The following is a 23214-nucleotide window of genomic DNA, read 5'->3' on the forward strand; positions in this document are numbered from 1 at the left end:
CTGTCCTTGAGATGGTACAAAAGCCAGCTTTCCCACACGGTGGATGCTGCATGCACACAGACCCATGGTCACACCTGCAGTAGCTTGCAGCCAGCAAGCAGCAAGAAAAGTCAACAGAGTCTTTGGAGTGGGGATGGATGGCAGCTCTGTTCAACACATGGTGTTTATTGAACATCTGAGATCACTGTCATGCAATCACTACCTAGCTCAGAGAAGAATATTTACATTTGCTTACAAGACTGTCCAAACTGTACCAGAATGAGCTGTGACAGAAAGAAGGATCCACCCTGCCTATCTTGTAACAAATTCTAATGACATGAAAAGGCAATCACTGTTTGACTACTGAATTACATTTAATTGTTTTGATTTCTAAGATTACTACTACACCTAAATTGTTTCAGAGGACTCAAATAAAGCAAGGCATTAGGCCTAGTTCCCAATTAAATAAATCAATGAAAATGCACTAATTAAAATTAACTGCTAAATAAAGAAGACTTGCTTCACCCCTGGGGTGCACAAAACCACCTTCTTTCCTGGCAGGTGGACTTGCTAATTGAGATGAAATTCTATGATTGCTTCAGGTTGGCACTTCAGGTAGTGGAAAAGTGTTCTGCTGAAATAAAAGACTGATAACTGATTAGCTGTAATGTTTCCAAACTTATTTGGTGAATTGATGTCAGCCAAGAAACCCCTAATTTTCACCAATGAGAGCATTTCATCAGCAGTTTCAAGGGGCCTCTGAAAGCAGAAGTTACAAGCCTTCAGTTCCACGTAGCTTTAGTTCCTTAAGCAAGAAGCAATTTCATTTCTGTATCCTTCATAAACTTAAATGCCTTCATGGGGCAAGACGTGACAGATCCTGATAGGGATAAACACAAAGTGCTTCTGACCTGCAAGCAATATCAGAAATCAAAATCTGTCATGATTTGAGAAATCTCTGCACACCAAGAAGGGAATTATGTTTACTATAGGAATATGCTTGTTTTACCAAAGCATTTTCAGCTATTTTTTCAAAGTAAACAAGGCAACACAGCTTTGCTCTCAACAGCCAGCTTTGCTGCAACATGGAATAATCCTAAATTTGGGTACTGAAACCTCCTCTTACCTTCTGTCCTTCATTCATTGCTGCTCATTATCACACATCTGGCTCTTAAAGCATCAAGGATGTGCAATATTCCAAAAGTCATTCTAAGACAGAACAATTTTAAGGATCTATTTGTTCTACAAGAGATTACTGATCAATAACAATAGAATTATTTCATCTTAGTCTAAAATTCTAGGGAGATCTCTGATGCAGACTTCTCAACAAAGTACCAGCTGAAGTACAACATCAAGATTGGTATTACCCTCAGTTCATGATGACCTTTCCATAAAGCAGTGAAAGGATTTCATAACACAGTAAATTTCCTAAGGTAAGGGTAAAGAGAAAACGAGCAGAGAAAAAGCAGAGTTGAAGGAAAAATCACTTGATTAAATTGAATTGTTAATGACTGATTTTTTTAATCTACCTACACAGCTGAGCAAAAATTCTTGGGTTTGAACTGGGATACACAGTGTTCCATGGAGCAGATGTTCAAGAAAAGGAGAAATCTGGATTCTGAAATGACATTCCAGTGTTTTACAGCATGATGAATCTGGAAGAAGTGCAATGTATTTCTCTTGGTTCACCCCAACCTCCTGAGTTTAGATCTACTCTGTTACTGAAATGCTCCTTAAATTAGGTAGTAACACCTGCACATGTATGGAGCAGCCAAAAAAATGGACAGAAATATGAACCATACAGATCTACACTAGGCATCTATGAGTACATATTTTTGATAATTCAGTCTTTCCCTAAAATTACTCATTTTAGCTCACAGAAAAAATAATGTAAGAAAAGTATTGACAAGTTCCAAAGGCTTTATATACTATACATTTGAGAAAGATGACAGACACTGATTTATAAATTTATTGCAAAAAGTATCACACATACTGACTGTCCCATATCAAAGTATAGCTAAGGCTTCTTATTAAGGAAAAGAAAGTCTTCAATTTTTTGTCTTGCAAAGCTAAGTATGGGCTTTTAAAAGAGAGCAAAACTAAGAAAAGGGCATTGGTTTAAAGAAATAAAACAAGTCACAGTTGAAAAGGTCTTTAAAATAGTCATAATAAAACACTAAAGAATACTTAAAAATTACTAGAAACAGGGCCTTGCTGCCATAAGACTCACCAGAAAAAAAAATCTTCCAAAAAAAGTCAAAATAAAATATTAAATTGCTGAAAACAAGGCCTCTGAATTTGGCTTTGTTTTGCTTTTCATTTGGGAGTCATGGTTAACAAGCTATAAACAGCATGAGTACAAGAAATCACTCCATAGTAGTATCTTTGCTAAATTCTGGTCAAATTAACCTTTCATAAGCATTTATAAAGAATTTACCTTCTCAACAGGGCATTCAGACTAAAGAAGCACAAGGGGTTTAGGCAGATAAGCAATTGGTGCACAAACTACTCCCATACTGAGTGTTGCGACACTTACAGTTCATGGTACAAAAACAATCCATACAGACTAAAGCACTCTTAAAAATGAACGCCAACACCATGGCCTTGGTTACCACACCAGCTGTACAATTCTCAGCTGCTGGGCAGCAAGGTGCAAAGAGAGCTTTGCCTAGCAGCAGTCCAACAGCAATAAACGAAGAGGGGCTGCATGTCCTCCCACAGCTCAGCATGGCAGTCAGTCACTGTTCTGTTCCAGCTGAATAAAATGTCACTGAGGCCAAAGAGACATTGAAATGTCATGAGTTTTGTAAAAATGCAGCTTATTATGTTCCATATTTCTGACTTGTCATGCTTTCAGTTAAAACCAGTTACAACAGCCACAGTGAATATTTCAGCAGATATAAAATACATGTACTACCAAATTGGCACTATAAACCTAAACTCAACATCCCAGAAAAATAGTAAAAAGGCAAACAAAAATTAAGAAGTTCATATGTAAAGGTGTCTCATCTCTGTGGGGAACCAGACAATGTCAGCCCCATCCTGCACGAAAGCAGAAGTTTACATGACTACAGTTGTACAAAGAAATAAATTAATAAATAATTTCATTTAACTTATTTTATCAAGTACAAACTTGATAAACTCAAGTATAAACTCAACATTATGAGTTTAATGTGTACACAGGGCCAAATGCACTGAAAGATTTTCTAACTCTGTGTTTTCAGATAGAACTCACAACTCTGACTTACTCAAAATGATAGAGCAAAAGCAGTGTTTTAAAACTTAAAATGTCTAAATATTTAGGATCTCTGAATCATACAAAGAACTTCTACAGAAAGTCTTGTCTTTTTTTTTTTCCATTGCAATTGTGTAAGACTGACAGTTAGAACAGAGGAAGGTAAGAGCTTTACCAATCAATAACACTTTGACCATAACTCTTGCTTGAAAGCATTGTATCTTATGGCTCTTAAATGTTCAAAAATTAAGCATATAGAGCATTTTTGTTTGATTATACTAGTTAGATTATGGTAACAAGCTGAATTTTTCCAGAAAATATGGCACAAGGCCTAACTTTGACTAGAATTTTTATTCTAGGATAATTACAGCATTATATAAAGAAAAAAGCCAGTGGTTAAGTATAATTTTTTACAGGTATAGTTTCTTTTCACATAAAGTCTCTTCATCACTATTAAAGACAATTTAATTTGTACTGTTACACGAAGTTCATTACCACGGTCATGTTAACAACGCAAATGGTATGACATTGACAGTTGAGTTTATAAACTCATATTTAAAATAATTTCAAATTGCTAAGACATTTTAATAACATTAGGATTGTGATACAGTAATTGTAATCTGAAATAGATGATGAAAAAATTTAGAAGGCTGTATGAGGTAATGACATAAGTTATAAAATAAATACTTCAACAAAATTTGGCTAAAAATTTTACCAGTGATGATCAAACCCAGGGACAAACAAGTTTCCTAAAGTAGTCACTTAATCCATCTAGTCATCCAGTATCAAAAGAGAAAGAAAGCACTGACTAACAGCTGATTAAATACACTGATGTTAAAGACAGACTTTAATACAAACACTTAAAATAAGCAGGATAAGCAGGATTGATTACATTTTGGAAGGCTACATAACAATAAAAAGTAGATAAATGGTTTGTTTTGCAAGGGACATACACCAGGAAATGTGCTGCTCCAGTTGTGATGTAGGAATGAAGAATAACTCAATACTCTTAAAAACAGAGTAAATTTATTAAAACAATAATAAAGCTTCACTGTCACAATGAAGTTTTTTTGATGCTGGTGCAGACTGAGCTTAATGGGACTCAAATTAATGTTTGACAATTACTAGCAAACGAGGTAATTTAAACACAAGAAACAAATGATTACAAGTAATGTTTATCCTCCCACTTCAGGGGCCCAGAATGAAACTCCTCTGATGTGCAGAGTGTTCTACAGTTATGAGACAAATATTGAGATTTTTACATTTGTCACTTTATAACTGACCACTACTTTATAACTGACCACTGAGAAGTGAGACAGAACATCACTGGTGACATCAACCACCAGTTTGATCAGCTATAGCACACTTAAGTTCTAGGAAATTCTACCAAATAACAGTAATAAGTAAGTTTAGTTTAAGGGAAAACCAGTGTTCTTTTCAGGTCAGGAATATGTGGCATGAAAATCAGGGTTAAGAACATGTCAAGGGAAGCATTGCCCCACGCAGAGCCCCAGCCTCAGCTGCTTCTATCTTTGTCAAGCACATCGTATGCAAATATGTATTTTGACATCATATACAGAATCTGTTACTCACTTCTGTCAAATTGTGAACTGTATGGCTCATCTCCTATTAAAATGGGGTTGATTAAGAGTGCTGACTTTATAACCAGTGATTACAGTTATTTGATAAATCATGACAAATTTTAAAATATGATGCACTATTTAGACTCAAGGCTTATGAGGTCTCAGTAGATAAGAATAATTGCAAAATAATATTCCTAGAAGGTGATCACAAACACATCTTCTTTGTTCTTTTAATTAAAAATGAAGAAGTTGTGAAATTAAAATTTTAATATGTCACCTTAACATTTTAAGTATTTCAAAATAAAATCAACAGTACATGCAACAAATCACAAGGAAGCAGTCACAAGCTACAAATACTTGGAAGAATGCACTATTTGGCATATATAGAAGTGAAAGCTTCCCCTCTCCCCATCCCTTTTCCTCCTAAAATACATACCTGCTGAATGTGCCTGCTGACTCGTTTCTGAGGTTGGTAGATAAGCCACGTATACAGGACTGGATCAACATTAATTGCTAATCCTTGTACACTGGACAAGAGAACAGCACCTGCACACCATAGAAAAAAGAAAAAAAAATTAAACTACCTGCTCAAGAATCTCCTTGTATGTATTCAGTTTTCTTGCAAACAAATCCTCTTTAATGAAGACTTTTATTTGTCTTGGACTACATATATAATAAATAATAATACATAAAGAATAACTTCAGTAACATATTCAAAGTGAGAAACTTACCAGTACTATATGCACATACAAAGAAATGCAGCAACTTGTATATTGATTTATTAAAACTTTTTGTCAAGAAAAATGCTTCTTTTCACAAAATTGTTTATGCAACTGAATACATGCAATACCTTCCCTCAAAATCTCAGCCAACATTAACACTCTGCAAAAAATGAGTCAATAAAACCCTTGACAGAATACAATGCAGGGAAGAATACAATGCATGACTCCCTACAACCTCAATTAAAAAAACCCCATGGTCTAGGACAGTGAGTTCTTTTAATAAAGACATGCCTACTTCACACTAGCTCCGCCCAAAGCTCAGGACAAACATTTTTCAAGTAAACATGGTCATGAATATTCTTTACAGGATGAGTTAGGCAAAATAAGGCAAATATTTTAACTGACAACACTGGAGCCTCCATACTGTGAGCTCTTAGGATTTTCCTAAGCTTTACAATATACCTTATTTTCTTTAAATGTCACTTTCCAGGACCTAGGATTACAAGACAGGGCTACTTTATTTCTTAAAAGTAAACTTCTAGTTTTCTTTTGTGAAGAAAACCTCACATGGAAAATGTTAAGGCTCAAAACAGGAGAAAAACTACATCAGTTCCCAGAAATATTAGCATATACATCAAACCATGCACACTAAAACCCTAATTATGAAGCACTATCTCCATTAAACCTGCATTAAAAATCTGATTATACACTGGTGAGGCTTTTTTCCTAACAGTACAGAGAATGTATCTATTGCAGCAGAACATAATTACAGAGCTGTTCAAATCAGAAGCAAATGGGTTAATGGAATACAAACGTAGCAACTGTACTGAAAAAGTGTAGCAACTAGTAGTAGGCAGTTATCTTTTCATATAAGCTTTGCATTTTTACTACAAATTAATACATAAAATAATGAAAAAAGTAGCAAAATAAATTTAAAACAGAAATCCTGATTACTGGAAGTTCCCATCACCAAATTCCACAGAATTACAGTAGTTCTATAATACCAAGAATCGTAGTGCCTAAAGCAATATACACTACATTTACTCTGTGGTATACAATGTAATTATGCAGCAATCTGAATTTAATAATAAATTCAAATACATTCAGAAAGCTTGACACACAATTCAATGTACTTTCCAAAAAACAGTAAAAGCATGTGCCTCAAAAGACACATCAGCAAAACTGTAAATGGGAAATTAATGAAAAAAATATAAGTTATGAGTTTATTGTATATAACAAAATTTTAAAGCCAACTGAATTCCAAATGGCAGAAGACCCACCAACCTGGGGTGACACAAGCAAAGCCTGATGAGCACAATGGGAAAATGGCAGTCAGGAAACACACAAAGATAAATCATCTGCCTAGCCCAGGCTTGGAGTTGGAACACACACTGTGAGGAACTCCTATATACAGACTAGTCCATGTGAGCTGAAGGTTTTAAATGTCAGTAATAAACCTTAGAAATAAATCTGCAGTTAAAGGCAAAGTCAATGTCAAGTATAAATGGGTAACATGCAAGCAAGAGCAGTGAATATGCCTTGTGGCAGGATGTGCAGGAAACTACAAAAAGGAAGCAAAAGGTAACAGAGGATTGATAAAATATATGTTACAATCATTATCTTTTATAAGATATTTATATGCCAATGTAAAAGACTCCTGCATCTTTAAGAGACACAGCCTGTTGTCAGCAGTACTTAATGAAAGGTTTAATACACATGTGATACAGAAAGTGGGAGACAGACCTCCCAATGAGTGCAGCACAAAGGCAGCCTACAGGCAAAGTCAACAGAAAATCCCACATTTCTAGGAGACTCCTGAAAAGAAAAATACAGTGTTACTGCAGCACATCATTCTAGTAACTTAACACTTGATTACTGAAAAAAAGAGCTACAACTTAAAAGTTCAATACAAGTAAGTCAAGCTTTGAACTGAAATTCTCTTTTCCCTTCAATGAAGTCAACATTAGCACAATCCCATAAATTCAAAAGTAAGGCAGCACAAATAGCAAACATTCTTCCAGTTATCTTTTGATAGCTTGTGCCCAGGATATTAAAAAAATAAAACAAGCAAACAAAACAAACCCAGCTGAAGTACTCAGATAAGCAGTTACATCATTTGCCTTTTGGTTTGACTGTCAGGTAACTTCAGCTTCCTACTAAGTCACCTCTGTCACACCAAATTACTGCAATTTATTGCTGTGTTTGCTACTCAGCCACTATATTTAAGGGCAGTTTAATCACCTATGTAAAGTTGTTTTCCGTGTAACAGCTTTCTTCAAAATCAGCATCAATTAAAAAAGTTTCTCAGATGTGCCTCCTGTTTTCATGTCAAGAAATAAGAATACTCCCAAGTTTTTAAGGAAGTTTTTACTAATTCGAGGATCAAGCTTGAAGCTGGTGGCAGACTCCTCACATGCCTAAAACAAATTTAAAAATTGCTATTCTGTCTCCATCAAAACGCAATGCTCGAGTTCCCCGAGGATTTCATTAAGATTGTGGAGAACTTTCTTTTCTTCCCCTCCCCTTTTTTCCTTTTAATTAAATTTACATTTCAGAAAAAATGCAGACCTTAGTCCCATAGCATACTAGGGTTTCCTTTCCAGATCTCAGCTCTGGCCAGAGTTATCTATTACATCTTTCTAGCAACAGATTTGAAAAATAAGTATCGGACTCAACACCGTGTAATCTTTAATGTTTGAGAATTTCCTGAGTCATGGTGTCATTTGCCAGGCTCAGCTTGGGCAAATAATTTCCTTCCTTCACAAATTCCCACTCTCTCCTGAAGGAAGAGAAGACAGGGAGGCTGCAGTGAGGCAGAGGAGGATGATGAAGGGAAGGCAGCAGAGCACAGCGATGCTTGGCTCTCTCATCCTGTGGATGAGCTTCCTGCAAAGTCTCCTTGGATGATGACAGCTGCAACAACAGCACTTTTCTTCCCAAGGGAGGGGGCCCTGCAGAAGATAACTGGGGCCTCCAGCTTGGGCTGGCCCCACTGCCACCTCCTCCCACTTGGAGTGCTGAGCATAGGCTGCTGGAGGAGCAGGGATGAGAGGAGTCACCAGCCTGGGGCTCCCCCATAGAAACTCAGGGGAAAAAAGTGGAGAAAACAGGTAATGTGGTACACTTCTGGTGAGGTGGGAGAGGACACCCACCCTGGGAACACAGCTGCAAAGAACAAAAGCCAGAGGGAAAGGCAGGATGGGTGTAATACGGCAGAGTCCAGCAGTAGAGTTGTGGAGCTGAAGAATGTTCAGTCATTACATAAGAACAGGGAAGGGTCTCAAATATCAAAGAGATACAAGAAAAAAATGAAAGAGGCAGGACAGCGAAAAAATAATGTGGAAGTGAAGGAGGACCTTGGGAAGGAGAAGGGAGGTGGCAACCCTTGGCAAAAAACACTTTTTGGAACTGCAAAAATCTTGTGAATGAGTAAACTGCATTACTGAGTCATTCTGAACAATCTGGAGAAAAAAAATACCAGGAAGAGCAGACAAGAATCTTGCCATTTATGCATCTGAAAATTATTTTTTGCCACAACCACCACCGCCCTGGCAGAATTTTTTCCAAATTCTGCTCTGTGTGTATGCAGTATCCAAACACATTTTAATGTTATTTCCAGAAAAAACTTCCAGTAACACATTTCAGAAATCCTCCTATAAAATTAACTGAAAAACCGCTATGGGAAACTGAAGTTTGAGTTGATGTACATTTTCTGTAAGGGAGGGATTACAAATATGAACAAATGGAGTGACCTACAATAAAACCGAATTCTGACAAGATATGTATATTTTAGTAACTAGCTTTAAAAAATACTACACCATCTTGCTATATAAACTGCACCATGAATTATTTTAGCATTGAGCACTCATGACTCCTAGATTTCTCAGGACACATGAATGATATTTAGATGTGAACAGGTTGAATTAGCATAATTCATTTAGTACCTAATTATTTTAAATGATACCTGAGAGAAGAAATATAATTTTTGCTCTTTTTTTCTTACTGTTTTGAAGGGCATTTTCACTAAGGCATACCATAAAAATGCAGATTTGCATATTACATCCAAGTGAAGAGTTCTATTTTATACAAGTATGTAAGTAACTAATTCTTTCTGCTGACTCAAAGCAGATGCATTGTAAATCCCTAAGTGTGGAAATACCTAAGTCTGTTTAAATTTAGCCTGGGAGTCAACTAAGGGAAAAAGACTCCTCTTCACTACTCTGCTTACCCACATTCCAAATAGGCTTTACCAATTAGTTATCCTGTGGCACCACAGCCATTTTCAATAACATCCCAAAATGAAGAATGAGAGCTGAAGAGTTAGAAATTGCAGTTACACTGCACAAAAATTAGTCATACAACTTTGGTATACTTTGGAATATCAAGGGCAAAGCCAATACGACTATCTTGCAAAATAATCTGCTTATCTAAGAGACACTGTCCTGCATTTCGTCCTCCACTGCTGAGTCACACAAGGGAAACAGATACTTCAACCCATATCAAAGTTTATGTGGCTGTAAAATTATTTTTAAATTATATTAAGTTAATAAATTTTGTCAGACTACTGAAGTATATGTCTGCATGTCTCTCTACTCAAGGTTGACTCCAAAGCCTACAGATGCAAATATCATTTTATCTCAGAAAAAACTCCAAGTCTACTGTACTTGCATAGAGTTTTACATTCACCAAGTGCTTAAAATAACTTTGAAATCAATTATTTTATTTGCTTAGTCCAATACTGGAATATTTCACTAAAACAGAAGTAGTGGATTAAGACTTTCCCATTAACTAAGGCACTTTGGTCTGTAATATCAAACACAGCTCTCTCATAAAAGTTATTCTTTACCCAAGAATACATACTCCACAAGATTTTAACACCATTCTTTTGTTTTTTTAATTAAAAAAGCTTTTGATATTCAGAAACATTTACTACGAACATACTTCTACAGCTATCATGACCTTCTAATGCCTATTGAGGTTTGTGGCAGAAAACCATTAAAAAAAGGGGGTCAACATAATTATTTTTATTTTAAAAATAGAGAAAGTGAGGCAGAGAACTGCATTTATTAAATCCCACAGCAGAACCCACCAATAGAATTCAGATGTTAAAGTTATAGGCCACTGCTAAGTGACATATATATTGGCCTACTGTAGCTAATAGAAAAAAATTTAATGTATGAGTCCATCCTGTGTTAATCATAACTAAATCAGAGAGGTCTAATTTTAATATAATGTTCTGATAAGCCATCATCATATTTTTAAAGACAAAAGTGTCCTGTCTTTATCAATATACATACCCAAATGTTCACAAATGCTGAATTACAGAATTATGCCATAGAAGTATACTCAAAGATGTAACATAATGAGGCAAAATAAAACTGCTGGATACACTGTTTAACACAAAGTGGCGTACATAAGGCATCATTTTTCAATGTACAAGACATCAAATTTCTGCAAATCAATCTGCAGAAAGCCATATCAAATCAATATATGGACAACAACCTTCAGTTATTTCACATCATCTCTGATGTTAAGAATGGAACATAGTCCATTTAGCATTTTGTTTTTCTTACTGAGGAAAAACTTTGTGATATGCTGAGTTAGAAGTTTTCACAAAAATGCTAGAATATTTATATTTAATTTGTGTGCTGCATGTTTTTGAAAGAAAAACAAGTTATCTTGAAAGGCTTCTTTTTTCCCAAAATAATTTGATCAAAACTTTAATTTCCCTTAGAGAATATGGTGTGCGGGTTCAGAGAAACAGTTTAACAGGCAGTGAAGACCAAAAAAAAAAAGAAAATGTGCAGGCAGCTGTAGTGTACAGAAATATCAGCTTTATTTTGATTACTGAATCATCTCTATGAAAAGGTAATGGCAATATTCCTATGATGAGCTGCACAGCACCTCTTCCTTAATTCTATCTTTTTATTGCAAGAATATCTCACTCAAGTATAATTTCCTTCTGTTCACTTTTAGGTTGTTTATATATTTAACCATCATACTTACTATTCTGTAAATAAAAGGAAAATGAGGAACTCTAAATTCAACTGACAGAAAGGACAAAATAGATAGAAAGGGAGGACATACTATAAGGACTTTAAAACCAGCAAGTAAAGAAAATTGGAATGCTTTCAAAAACATGAAGTGTTTAGAACATTTTGTTTTACTCATAAACAAATATGGGGAAATAAAGCAGTTGAGTTTCCCAGAGAGCTGTGTTTCCAGTAAGACTGCAGGGTGGCCCAAACTGACTGGAAGCAGAGGCTGTTAATGGACACATTGCTAAAAAAGCAGGTATTCAGAAACTCAGTAACACAAACCAGTAGTTTACAAAGGTCTCTACCAAAATCTGGTCCCTTTGTCTCTTCCTGCTCAAGTCCCACTAGAAAACTATCTAACAGGCACTATTATAAATCTGATCATCAATCTGACTCTCAGTCATAAGACTTGACATTTCCTGACCAGGTTTTCAGAATGCTAACAAAGGCCTGAGAATTTTAGCTTGTTTAGCTCTGTGACAAACGAGTTCAGATACACGTTACAATGTCAAGGCTGTTTCTTTCTGTTTTCTGTATGGAACCAGTAGTACCACTTACAGTTACTCCTATGGATCAAGAGTAGACTACATTCCATTAAAGTAAGAAGTGTTTGGAGCTCTGAAGAAATTGAGGCAATTTCCTAATTTTTATTTGCTCTACCTGAGACCTCCTCAGTCCCATTTGAAAGGCTGTTGTGGCTATTTTTTCATGTTACAAAGATTTTTATTCTCACTTGTAAAACACAGTAATTCCAATGACTGGATGAACTACTGAAAACAGACACTCTCAAGCAGATCAGGAACAAAATCTTCAAATGTTTTTTATTTATCAAAAATTTTGCTAATTATTTAATAGACTGAAACTAGAAATCAGAGGAGTCGGGCAACAAATCCTATCTTCCATTTAATCTCTAGTATTACTTTTGGATGATATTCTATTCTCCAAAAAAATGGTGAAAGATTTAATGTTAAAATAAGAAATACTCTGGCTCAAAATCTGGTGTTCTCCTAGAAGAACAAGTTCAAAGCAGATTTAATTATGTAGTCCACTGGAATTCCCTATTACAAATTCCACAAGTTGTTTAATCACAGGTTTTTTAAATAAACTAGAAGGGATAAGAGAGAAAATTAACTAGATAAATCACAGAATATGCTGAGCTGGAAGGGACCCACAATGATCCTCAAATCCAATTTCTGACTTGGCACAGGACAACTCAAGAAAAGCATCGTGTGTGTGAGAACGATTTGCAGACACTTCTTCAAGTGTCACTTCTTCAAGTGTCACTGTCAGGCTTGGTGCTCAGACCATTTCCCTAGTCTGTTCCCTCCTTGCTCCATGCCCACACTTTCCTGAAATCAAACCTAAACCTCCCCTGCCTCAGCTTCATGCTGATTCCTCAAGTCCTGTCACTGGTCTGAGAAAGGGTAAATTATTTAGGAGAACAGCAACAGTCCTAGGCAAACATGGTCATTTTCCCTATGGAAGAAAGCAGAGCCCTGCAGGGACCTGAGCTGCCCAAGCCACTACAGGACATCAATGTGGTGACCAGCTCTGCTGAGGTAACCAGAGTAATTCTGAACAGTGCTGACCCAGGAACTCCCAAATATCCCACCTGATTCAATACAGATAAACACACTTCTCCTGCTGGTGTTGTTGCCTCTATTTTAACTTCACATGTAAATGATAACTGAGCTGGCTGCTTTGCCTAAGAAAACAACATTTCTGTTTATTCTAGAAAAGCATTAGATCAAGGTTCAGTAGGAAGGAAGGAACAAGCAATAAAACAGAAAATACCAACTATGCCACTGCATAAATGCATTGTGTACACAGATACTCAGAACACTGCATCCAGCTGCCATCAGCCAAAAGGGTCAGTTTTAAGCATACAAACCTGAAAACTTCTGTTTCACAATATCAATTATTCATTGTTTATCCTCCCTGATTCACTCTATGCTCCATGCCAAATGCATTATACATTCTCAAAATCCCAGAGCAGAAAGCACAGAAATAAAAGAAGTATTCACACATACTGGTTAAACAATTTTCTTTTCATCGTTGTTTAAGGATTGCCTATTTGCTATAGTCAACTCCAAAGCAAATGAGTTTTGAAAACCTCCAGGTCCAAACCACCTGGATGGGGACCTCAGAGACAAGCTGCAACGTCAGAACCTCTTCTAAAGGCAATGTCATTTGTAGGCTTTTATCACTGCAGAGTTCTAGGTAAGTGTGAATGTAATTCTGTATGTTTTCCAGAAGCTGCACTTTACAAGCAGGTTACATGGACGTTACTGATGAAGATACCAGAGTCTCCACATATGTAACAAACAAGTTCTAATCACTGTAGATAATTCTGCAGAACAGTTGATTAAAAAACCCTCCAAAGTCCACACAAACTTCTGTGGAGAGAGCTCCAGCTGAAGGCCAAAAGACCATGGACAGACAAGCCACTAAAAAAACACATGCCACTGGAAAGAAACCTTCTGCAAGTCTGTGAAGGGAATAATACTTTAACAGAGAAGTCTCAAAGCTATCTTAAATAGGCTGGGTCTGAAAGAATTAGTCATACAGAACCATTCTATATTTAGACTATAGATCTGTATAAGTTATAATAGGCATAAAATAGCTGAGGTTTGCTCCAAGGCTCTGAAATCATGGGAAATAGATATTTGCTGAAATACTTGACATCACCCATGAGCCAGCAGAGAAGAGAGGATCACAAACCATCACCTCTCTAAATACAGAGAATAGTATCAGTCATGATCCAAATGCATTACTCCTAACTAAGCTGTGAGAACGCCTAACAATCTCTCTCAAGTTTTCTACTATGAAAAACAGCAGAGCAAAGCTTGCTAGATTTACAAATTATTATTTCTATGACCTTTAGGTAGTTAACTGTGCACCCATATGCTACCACACTGGTAACAGAATTGCATCCTCCCTCTCTCTATGACTGTTTTGGTAGAGTGCTACCACACCTTTTCTTTAACTGTGACACACCATTTTAAGAGGACTGGGAGCTAATGATCTAGTTAAAACAAGAAATACCCCAATATATCTTCTTTTAAGTGATTTTTAATAGAACATTCAGTTATATGTTTTTTAAAATATGGATTTTAAACTAAAACTAGCAAATTCTCTGAAAACTGCCAAGAAGTTTCTCAATACAGTTCAGCTTCTGCATTTATAAACACCTCACTATCATCTGCCAAAAGTATATTTTGCAATTTCTTACTGCAGTATGCTTTTGGGAATTGCAACAGGATTCTTCCTCTGTGGCAGCAGGGCACCAAGGGAGCTATTTTCATTCCTTCTTTAGCAGCTGAACATTTGTAGTGTTGTGACTATGGATACCACTGGTCTTGCACTTTAAGTTATAAAGCTGAAATCTTTTCAGCAGTAGATGCCTCATGTACCTCCTTTTAAAAATTTGAATAATATACAGCTGTGGTTTCTGCTTTCTTTTTACTTAAACATTAGAGCTTCTCAGAGGCAACAGAAAACACATAGATGATTTCACATAACTCCAGAGGTGCCCAATTAAAACAACGCACCCACAGTCAGAGAGGCAGAGGAAAATGAAAGTAACTTAGAAAGGCATGCAAGCTTTACAGTAGAAATTCTACATAAGGTTATGCTTTTCTGTAGCAGCAATGTCAGTAAAGGAAAAACAAAAAACTATATCTATTTTCTAAATAGGAGGTTCTAATTAATTCATGTATTCCTTTCTATTGCTTAAGACTTCATGCTCTTTAACAGTGATTCTAGGCTGAAATAAATAGCATATAACTGCCAAACAATGAGCCTGAATAAAAATAGCCTCTGTGTGTTATACTGCTGAAGTCATGACACTGCAAAGCAGGTAAAGTTACACAGGCAGTTCAGCCATTACCTTTTTTTTTTCCTTTTCTTTTTTTAATACATGTACTTCAACAGAAACTTCATATACAGAGCTCAAGTTGAAAGCAAATGACTTCTTTAAAATAACAACCTTGAAAAAGATGAAATGTCTGGTGCTTGGTTCCTCAGTGAGAAAAATATATAGGTCTTAGGTACTTTGAACATAAAATTGGCAAATTTTCTAAAGGACAGCCAATCCTGGTCCTTTTTGCAGTTACTATCTGTATAGGCAACGCTTTCAAAAGTATGTGTGAATTACAGTAGACACACATCAAAAAGATATTTCATCAAATATGTATTTGGTTTACATAAATAAGGCCATTTACATTTTGGACGTACAGTCATTAATATCACATTACTTTAATTCAAAATTTGAATGAAATGCCACAAATCCATTAAAGATAATTTGAGATTTACAGCACCACTTTGACAGACTTACACCTGTCATGTAAAACCAAAAAGTCTTAATGAACTTATGAAATCTATATATTAGAAAGGAGAGAGGATAGATGAGCATCTCCACACACACTGAAATGGTTGTACCAAGACACAAAATGCCAAGAAATAACATCTCAAATGTGTAATTAATTCTATTCACACCTACAACAGGGGAGCCATCTTTAGAAAGTCTTGGGAATGTGTTGCAGCTCCAAGAGATTCCAGAAAGAAGATTGCAATGTAACCACATGACATATTGGAGTTTCTTTTCAAGATACACAGGGCACTATTAACTAAAAAATGCTCACACAGCATAAATACCAATAAAAAAATGCCCTGTTACTGCATATTGTGAAATTCTCTAAATTGAATTTACCCATGAACATATTCAGTGCACAGAGCACAATATGGATTCCTCATTCAGGGATTTTTCTGTTAATTCTCTAGCATTCATCTGGGTTGCTAGTAAACTTATCAGAATAAATAGCTTTGCTTTGCACAATCTTCTGGTAAATAAACAAAATCTAAAAATAGACAATTATTTATTAATCCCACATTCAGTCATGTCTACATTAAGTACAAAATCATGCCTTTACTGGTATCAATTCAATCCCCTTCTAGAATACCATCATATTTACTGACTAAAATGAAGGATTTTTATCAGATATTCTCTAATTATTTATTTAATTCATCATCATTATTACTATTATTATATGTTGTTGTTATTGTTGTTATTATTTAATTTCCTAAACTAGTATTTATGTTACTAGAAATGTACAGTAATTCAGACTAGAAACAGAGGTGATGGTGACTATGAATGCTGCAGATACAGATTAAAAAATAATCTTAGTTGGGCAGAGGAAAGCTCACCACAGACATTTAAGCAATTAATGTTAAAAATGTTAGAAAAGCAAGGAACCAACACAAAGCACCAACACAAGTAATACTGGAAGAGGCTCTTAGTCATCTTGCCTTTATGAATGAGGGCTTTTTGGAGTATTTTAAAGTATTTTTATACATTGAAATAATGTTTCAATGCATTAAGGTTTCCAGGTAAATGTAATAAAAATTCTCAATTATTGAATTTTCTCAATAATATAATGAATGTCACCATGATCACCAACAGACAAATAATAAAGATGTCTTTATAGTCCACACAAAGAGAAAAAAATCAAGGAATTAAGTTAAAGGTGATGTTTCAATCTTCATGGTACAGTACAGTAAAAATTTCATGAAATATCAATTTTTAAAATATCAATGAAAGACAACATTCAGAATATCCTAAGAGGTATCCTAAGAGATATCCAGATTGCCAAACTAGTTTATTATAAAAACTGCTTTTTTCCTTTGCTAACAATGCTGTGGACCTCCAACACAGACAGCAGAAAAAGTAACTTTGTTTTTTCACAGCAGAAATTAATGCACAAAACTGCAAACAAAGCCAAGCATGTGCAGTTTATTGATACCAGCAGTGAACAGAGAGACGGTTATTTAACATTTACTATTTTTACAAAATAATCATTTAGATGACAAAGAAGCTATTCTTCTCAATACCATTATGTTTGTGAATTTGGAACATACAATTTCAGTCAGCTGTCAAGGTAAGTGTTTCTGAAGATTCAGAAGTGCTAAACATGATGCACTCAAAAAACTGAAACACCTAGTATAATAACCTCATTCTCCTTTAAGCTGAAATATACATTCTTACATGGTGTTAAGATTTAAAAATGGTTATCTTCCCACTCGTGTGGATCTAAGAAAGGCTAACTAATATTTCTGAATTCTAGAAAATCTGTATTTTATTAACTATGGTTAATATATATTAAAACATTCACTGTATTATGTAAGCACACTTATTTTCAAATCTTTTAACCTCTTCCACCACTGCTAAGCTTTTAAAACAACCCTTAAGTTAAATTTTAATTGATTACATACATTTTGATAAATAAATCCAAAATGTTGTTTAATTAAGTCAGTGTTCTAAATCCGTACCTAACTAGATGGAGAATAGGAGTTTTACTTTCATTTTGGGGCTTGTGTGAATGCTTCTCTTCACTCAAAATATCAACACTACCTAGAGGGTTATTATTTTTAAAAATTACAATTGTGTTTAAAAAGTATATGAGCTTCTCAATATGGGCACTGGAAACTCACAGGTAAGGAAAATTACAAAATAGCATATCTTAACTAGTAGAAGTGTAGAAAGCTGCTGTCATACATTTAAGGCACAGTGGGATTTTTTAAATATGTTGTCTTGAAAAACTGATTTTTAAGTAAAACCAGCTTTCACATTTTTTCAGTGTCTTCTGCAAGAGATGTTACAAATAAACAGAAACATGCAACCTTTCGTGTAATTTTGGCAGTAAGCTGCAGCTTTATGATTTTGCAAACCTCACTTAAGATTTTTAGCATAAGAAGTGTTAAGTAAACTGTATAAAACATCTGCACAGGCATTATAAGAACACTGAGTTTATTTACAAAGCAAATATTACTGCAGATGGCTGACAATATATCATGTTGTCTTCAGAATACTAACTTTCTAGGCAGATCTTTTGGAGATGTGATCCAAAAGAGTGGTATGCGCTCTTGCGTCATATTTTACAGATCAGCAAAAAAGATACCTGTAAAAACTATTTAGATCAAGTTTTCCTGAATTTTTTAGTGCACAAGTCAGACTATTAAAACTAATAAAAAAGAAATTCAATCAGGTAAAAACAGTAAGAAAATAAATGGAGTTCTGAGTAATGAAACATTAAAAGGAACACTTACTTATAGCTATGCTTTAGATACGCCCTGCAATTTTAAATTTTCTGCCTGACACCACATGTTGGGGCCCTATGGGGCTCCTACCATGTAACCATAGCACTATCTAAACAAATCATTTGCTAATCCAGATATGTCAGAGCTGTATCTCTGTGCTGGGGCTGGAGAGGTGCCAGTTCTAAAACCAAGAGGTGAACGTAACAGCGACCATACTATGGCGTTTCTGTACCTGGAAGAGAAAAGAAAGCTAGAGGAATTTACCTCATCTTTTCTAGTTATTAAGGGAAATAATTCTGACCAGCTGCTTCTTTCCCAGCTCATTAACCTCATAGTCCTTTATTGCAATTATAATACTGCATGTGAAAACCAGAATTCTGGAATAAAATACAGATGTTTATAAAGTCTTGTGCCTGTTTACAGCTTTATATTTTCTGATACTAAGTGGATACTCGGCATGTGGGTTGAGATTTTGAGTGGGCGAGAATTGTGAGAGCCTTTAAAGACTGTTTAAAAAGTGACTGAAGCATATGCATTTCAAGTATGCAGTTGTCATTCAAACAAAACTCCTAGTTCATGCACTAAGTAATTTTAAATCTTCGTTAAGTCATGGGTTTAAGAGAACACCAGTTGATAAACACTGGTAACAAAACCAGCAATTCCATACCTGCTGTGTTTCAGTTCCTTCTTTCTTCTTATCACATTGCAAATTTCATGTGGAATAAAGTTTATCTGCTTTGATACTGCTGCTGCGTAGCTGCTTTCTCCTGTTTTGTAAATTTATACCAAATCCAAAGGCTATTAAAAACACACCAACTTTCAGTGGATATTAGTCCATGCTCAGCTATCTCCGGAATGACAAGCTACATGCTAAACAGTGTCCGACTGAAGAACATGACAAGATAGCTCAGAATAACTGTTTACGTAGCTCTTTCCAGTCCAAGAGAAAAGCAGATCAACAGTGAATATAACAACCTTGGAAGTTTTTAATTTCATGTTCTTATTTTACAGATATATGTAAAGAAAAGAATTTTCATCTTTTCTTACGAACCAGAGAATTTGTCGAAAAATAATTACAAGCCCTTGATAGCAAGGAATATCCAAGCTGTTTTTTACACACTAACTAATTTGAGTGCCTCCTTAATTTATGGAAAATAATTTCTATTCATATCAGTCCAGTTGTGTTTGCAGTGTGCCTTTAGGGAGACTCACAACAGCAGTCTGCTACAGTTACGGACATATTGGAAGCACATTATTTAACAGAATTTGCACTAAATTCTTGTACAGTCAGCTGGAATGCTCCTGTTTTGCCATGAAATAAGCAGAGAACACTGAGTAAGCAAGGATCTTATCGTGCTGCTTGCTGGTCATGAGAGCACGTTTACATTAGTGTCTGCATCTGTCAAACCTCAGGAGACCTGAGAGCGTCCTCAGTTATTTCATTAAAAGCACCTGTTCCTACCACCTTCACATATTCTAACACAGATGATTTTATCCCAAATTCTACACTAATCCTTTTCACACAACCACACAATATAGAACATCTTCCTGCACAGAAAAAGATCTTTAACAAAAGCTGAATAATGACTTTAACAATTTGTAGTGTGTTTACAAACTTACAAGAAAGATTATTTAACAGTCGAAAGGATTTGTATTTTCGAATAGTCTTGTTCTTTTCATCTGTCAATACAATCAGCTACAGAAGAGCAGGATAACAGATTTCAGTGGATGCTTATGATTAAAATAGCCTAAACCTGCATTTTATTAAAACTCTCAGACACTAAGAAAAAGATGTTCCATATCTAAAATAATTCTAAAAGTTGTAAAAGATAAATACTATGATAGTTTTAATTCAATCACAGAAGCACAGAATAAAAGAAAACACAAAAGCAGTATTTAAATGTGAATGAAACTGAGTTGTGAGAAGCAAATTTATCCAATTTCAAAAGATGATAATTTAAAGTAAACGTGAATGGCAAGATGTTATAACCTCACTTAAACTGTGACTTTTCTGTATCTGTCCTAGGTGTGCAGTCATAAGCTACAATCAAGTCAAATATTCATAAGCTACAATCAAGTAAAACAGATAGTGTAATAAACTTGTAAGTCTCCTCCCTCAGAAGTATGGTAGAAAGGAAAAGCACCACTTAAAAATAAGCTGTTTGCTTATTTTTTAAAACATGCATTTTTTTGGTCAGACATCAGTGTAATGAATACTAGTTGTGCTTAAAAATCAAGATAAAAAACGGTTCTCAAATATGAAATATGAGCATTTTTAACATCAAAGAATATATTCTTAAACAGAATAAAGCAAATTAATGAATAGATCATCTGCGGATCTAATCTGACTTCTTGTAGTTGTGCTCATACACTGACACTCTCCAGCTGTAGTGGCTAGTGAAGTGGTTACAGGCACTGAGAAAAGACAGAATTTTAATGCTGATGTTTTGAACAACAGGTATTTCATGTGTAGCCCATTTTGTACAACAAAAAATTGTGATTATTATAATAACACTATGGGGATAATCCATACCATATTTACAAATAAATAACCATCTACTAATAAAAATTCACAAATTAATTCAGTCTTGTATTACCCTATAGAAAAATAATAGTTTCTTTCCAATATCACAAAACTACTTAGCATTAACTCCTCTAATATATTCTACAGACAGGTTTTTAATGGAACAGATACCAGTATTGCTGCAATATCTAGAAATGTTGAGATAGACTTCTTTTTGACTCTTTTTACTTTACAACTGAAGAGATAACTTTATTTAAAACACTTCTCCAAAATTATATATATATATACACACACACACACACACACACACATATATATATATATATATATCTCCTCATTCTGAAAGGATTTGCAAAGAACCTTAGCAAAGACTCTTGCCACAAGAGATCACATTCAGAAAAGGGATGGCAATCCCTCATGGATGCAACCTGAAGAATCAATACACACAGCTCCCAGCACCTTCCAGCAGAACCAGCCCACCCTCCTGGACTGGTCTGGCTCTGAACTCCCAAGCCCCAGCTCCACCATGGAATGCTGGCACAGACTGATTGTGCAGGATCTTTTTCCCTCAAGTACCAGCAGCCGTCTCATGCTGACACACACAAAACTGATAGATTACCCTGAATCAGCCCCACCTCCAGAGAGCTGCTTGAGGGAAGAAACTTCATGGCACTAAAGCTTCAGTATAGCAGAGTCAAATAATAAAGTTCAAATGTAATGTACATCAAAATTTAGTTTCCTGTCACTACTGCCACATTCAGAAACAGCCTACAGTTCTGAATGTCTTTAAAGTATTTTCCATCACTGCAAAATGTTTGTAAATGTTCTTTGAGCTGAAGACTCAAACAGATGATATTTTTTGAAGAACCCTTCCCTCTTTATTCTGTCATTACAAAGAAAGCATACAGTGTAACTTGATAAATTAAATTTTAAATACTGAGAGGAGCCACAGCCTCCCTTTATAAATGTATATTTACAGGCATCACAGTTTTTATATTGTTCAATGGAAGCATTGAGTTGACACACAGAATCCCATGATTACTGGTTAATCATGTAGGATTAATGTGGATACTGTGGATCCTAAGAGACAGCCCATGAATTATACTTTATGTGCCTGAAGAAGGAATGCATGGGACATGCTACCATGATGAAATGGAAGGGAGAAGAAGAAGAAACAAACTCACACCAGAACACAGTAGATGCCTCTTCTATAATTTTCTTTCCAGACATTTTATTGGGTCAAGAAGGGAAAAAGGTACCATCAGATACTAGGATGTGAGAAAACAGAACTACCTCTATAACCATCAACTCTCCTAACAGGCATAGATGGACACTGTGCCCCTAAAGAGACCCAGTAGTGCCCTCTGGTGATTCAGGTCAAATTTAGTGGTGCTACATGGGCAGAAAAATGGACCCTATGGTGCCCTACTGGAGCTCCAGATGAAGGAGGAGGACTCTGTCACCTCTGCTGGGGAATTACAAAGGAGTACATTCAATCCTCACATATTTGTACTGTGCTGCAAAATTTCTGCTATAACATTTACCTTCCCGGAGTGAATAAAAATTTTATCTATATCTGGGGAGGAAAAGCATCACTACACACCGTGTCTTGTTGCAACTTTTTGTTCCTTTGGTGACACTAAAGAGGACAGTGGCAAATACAGCAATTTTAGAGGAGGAGACAACAGAAGAGGCGAAAGTTTTCTTGTTTGCCTTGGGGTCTTTTTTTTTTTTTTTTTTTTTTTAATTTTTAAGAGATTCCCCACAAGAATGTGCTAGAGTAATAAGACTGAAATGAACTAAATGGAGCAGCATGGTACTATCTTTTGGTCCTTTTATAAGTTTGGGAGAATTGATGGAAAATTATAGCATGGGAAACTCTGACAAGACAGCTGCTCATAGTGGAGATGAAGTATTCAAAACCCACCCAAAATATTTAACTGTATGGCAACATCTACAGGTTGGATTCCCCAAATCAAAGCCTAAAAATATGTTCTTAAGGCATAACTAATTTATGTTCTTTATATACTGATATAAT

General features: G+C 35.4%; 1 protein-coding gene across 4 annotated transcripts in view; it reads right to left on the reverse strand.

Moving 5' to 3' along the window:
- VPS13B (vacuolar protein sorting 13 homolog B) overlaps nucleotides 1-23214 on the reverse strand; it is a 430338-nt gene that overhangs the window by 233962 nt on the left and 173162 nt on the right. For all 4 annotated transcript variants that reach the window (XM_058033971.1, XM_058033980.1, XM_058033988.1 and 1 more), the window contains exon 20: nucleotides 5234-5343. In XM_058033971.1, coding sequence (XP_057889954.1) covers nucleotides 5234-5343 — 110 coding nt within the window. The remainder of the gene's footprint in view (nucleotides 1-5233; nucleotides 5344-23214) is intronic.

The sequence above is a fragment of the Melospiza georgiana genome, chromosome 1 (assembly GCF_028018845.1).
Source record: "Melospiza georgiana isolate bMelGeo1 chromosome 1, bMelGeo1.pri, whole genome shotgun sequence".
NCBI lineage: Eukaryota > Metazoa > Chordata > Aves > Passeriformes > Passerellidae > Melospiza > Melospiza georgiana.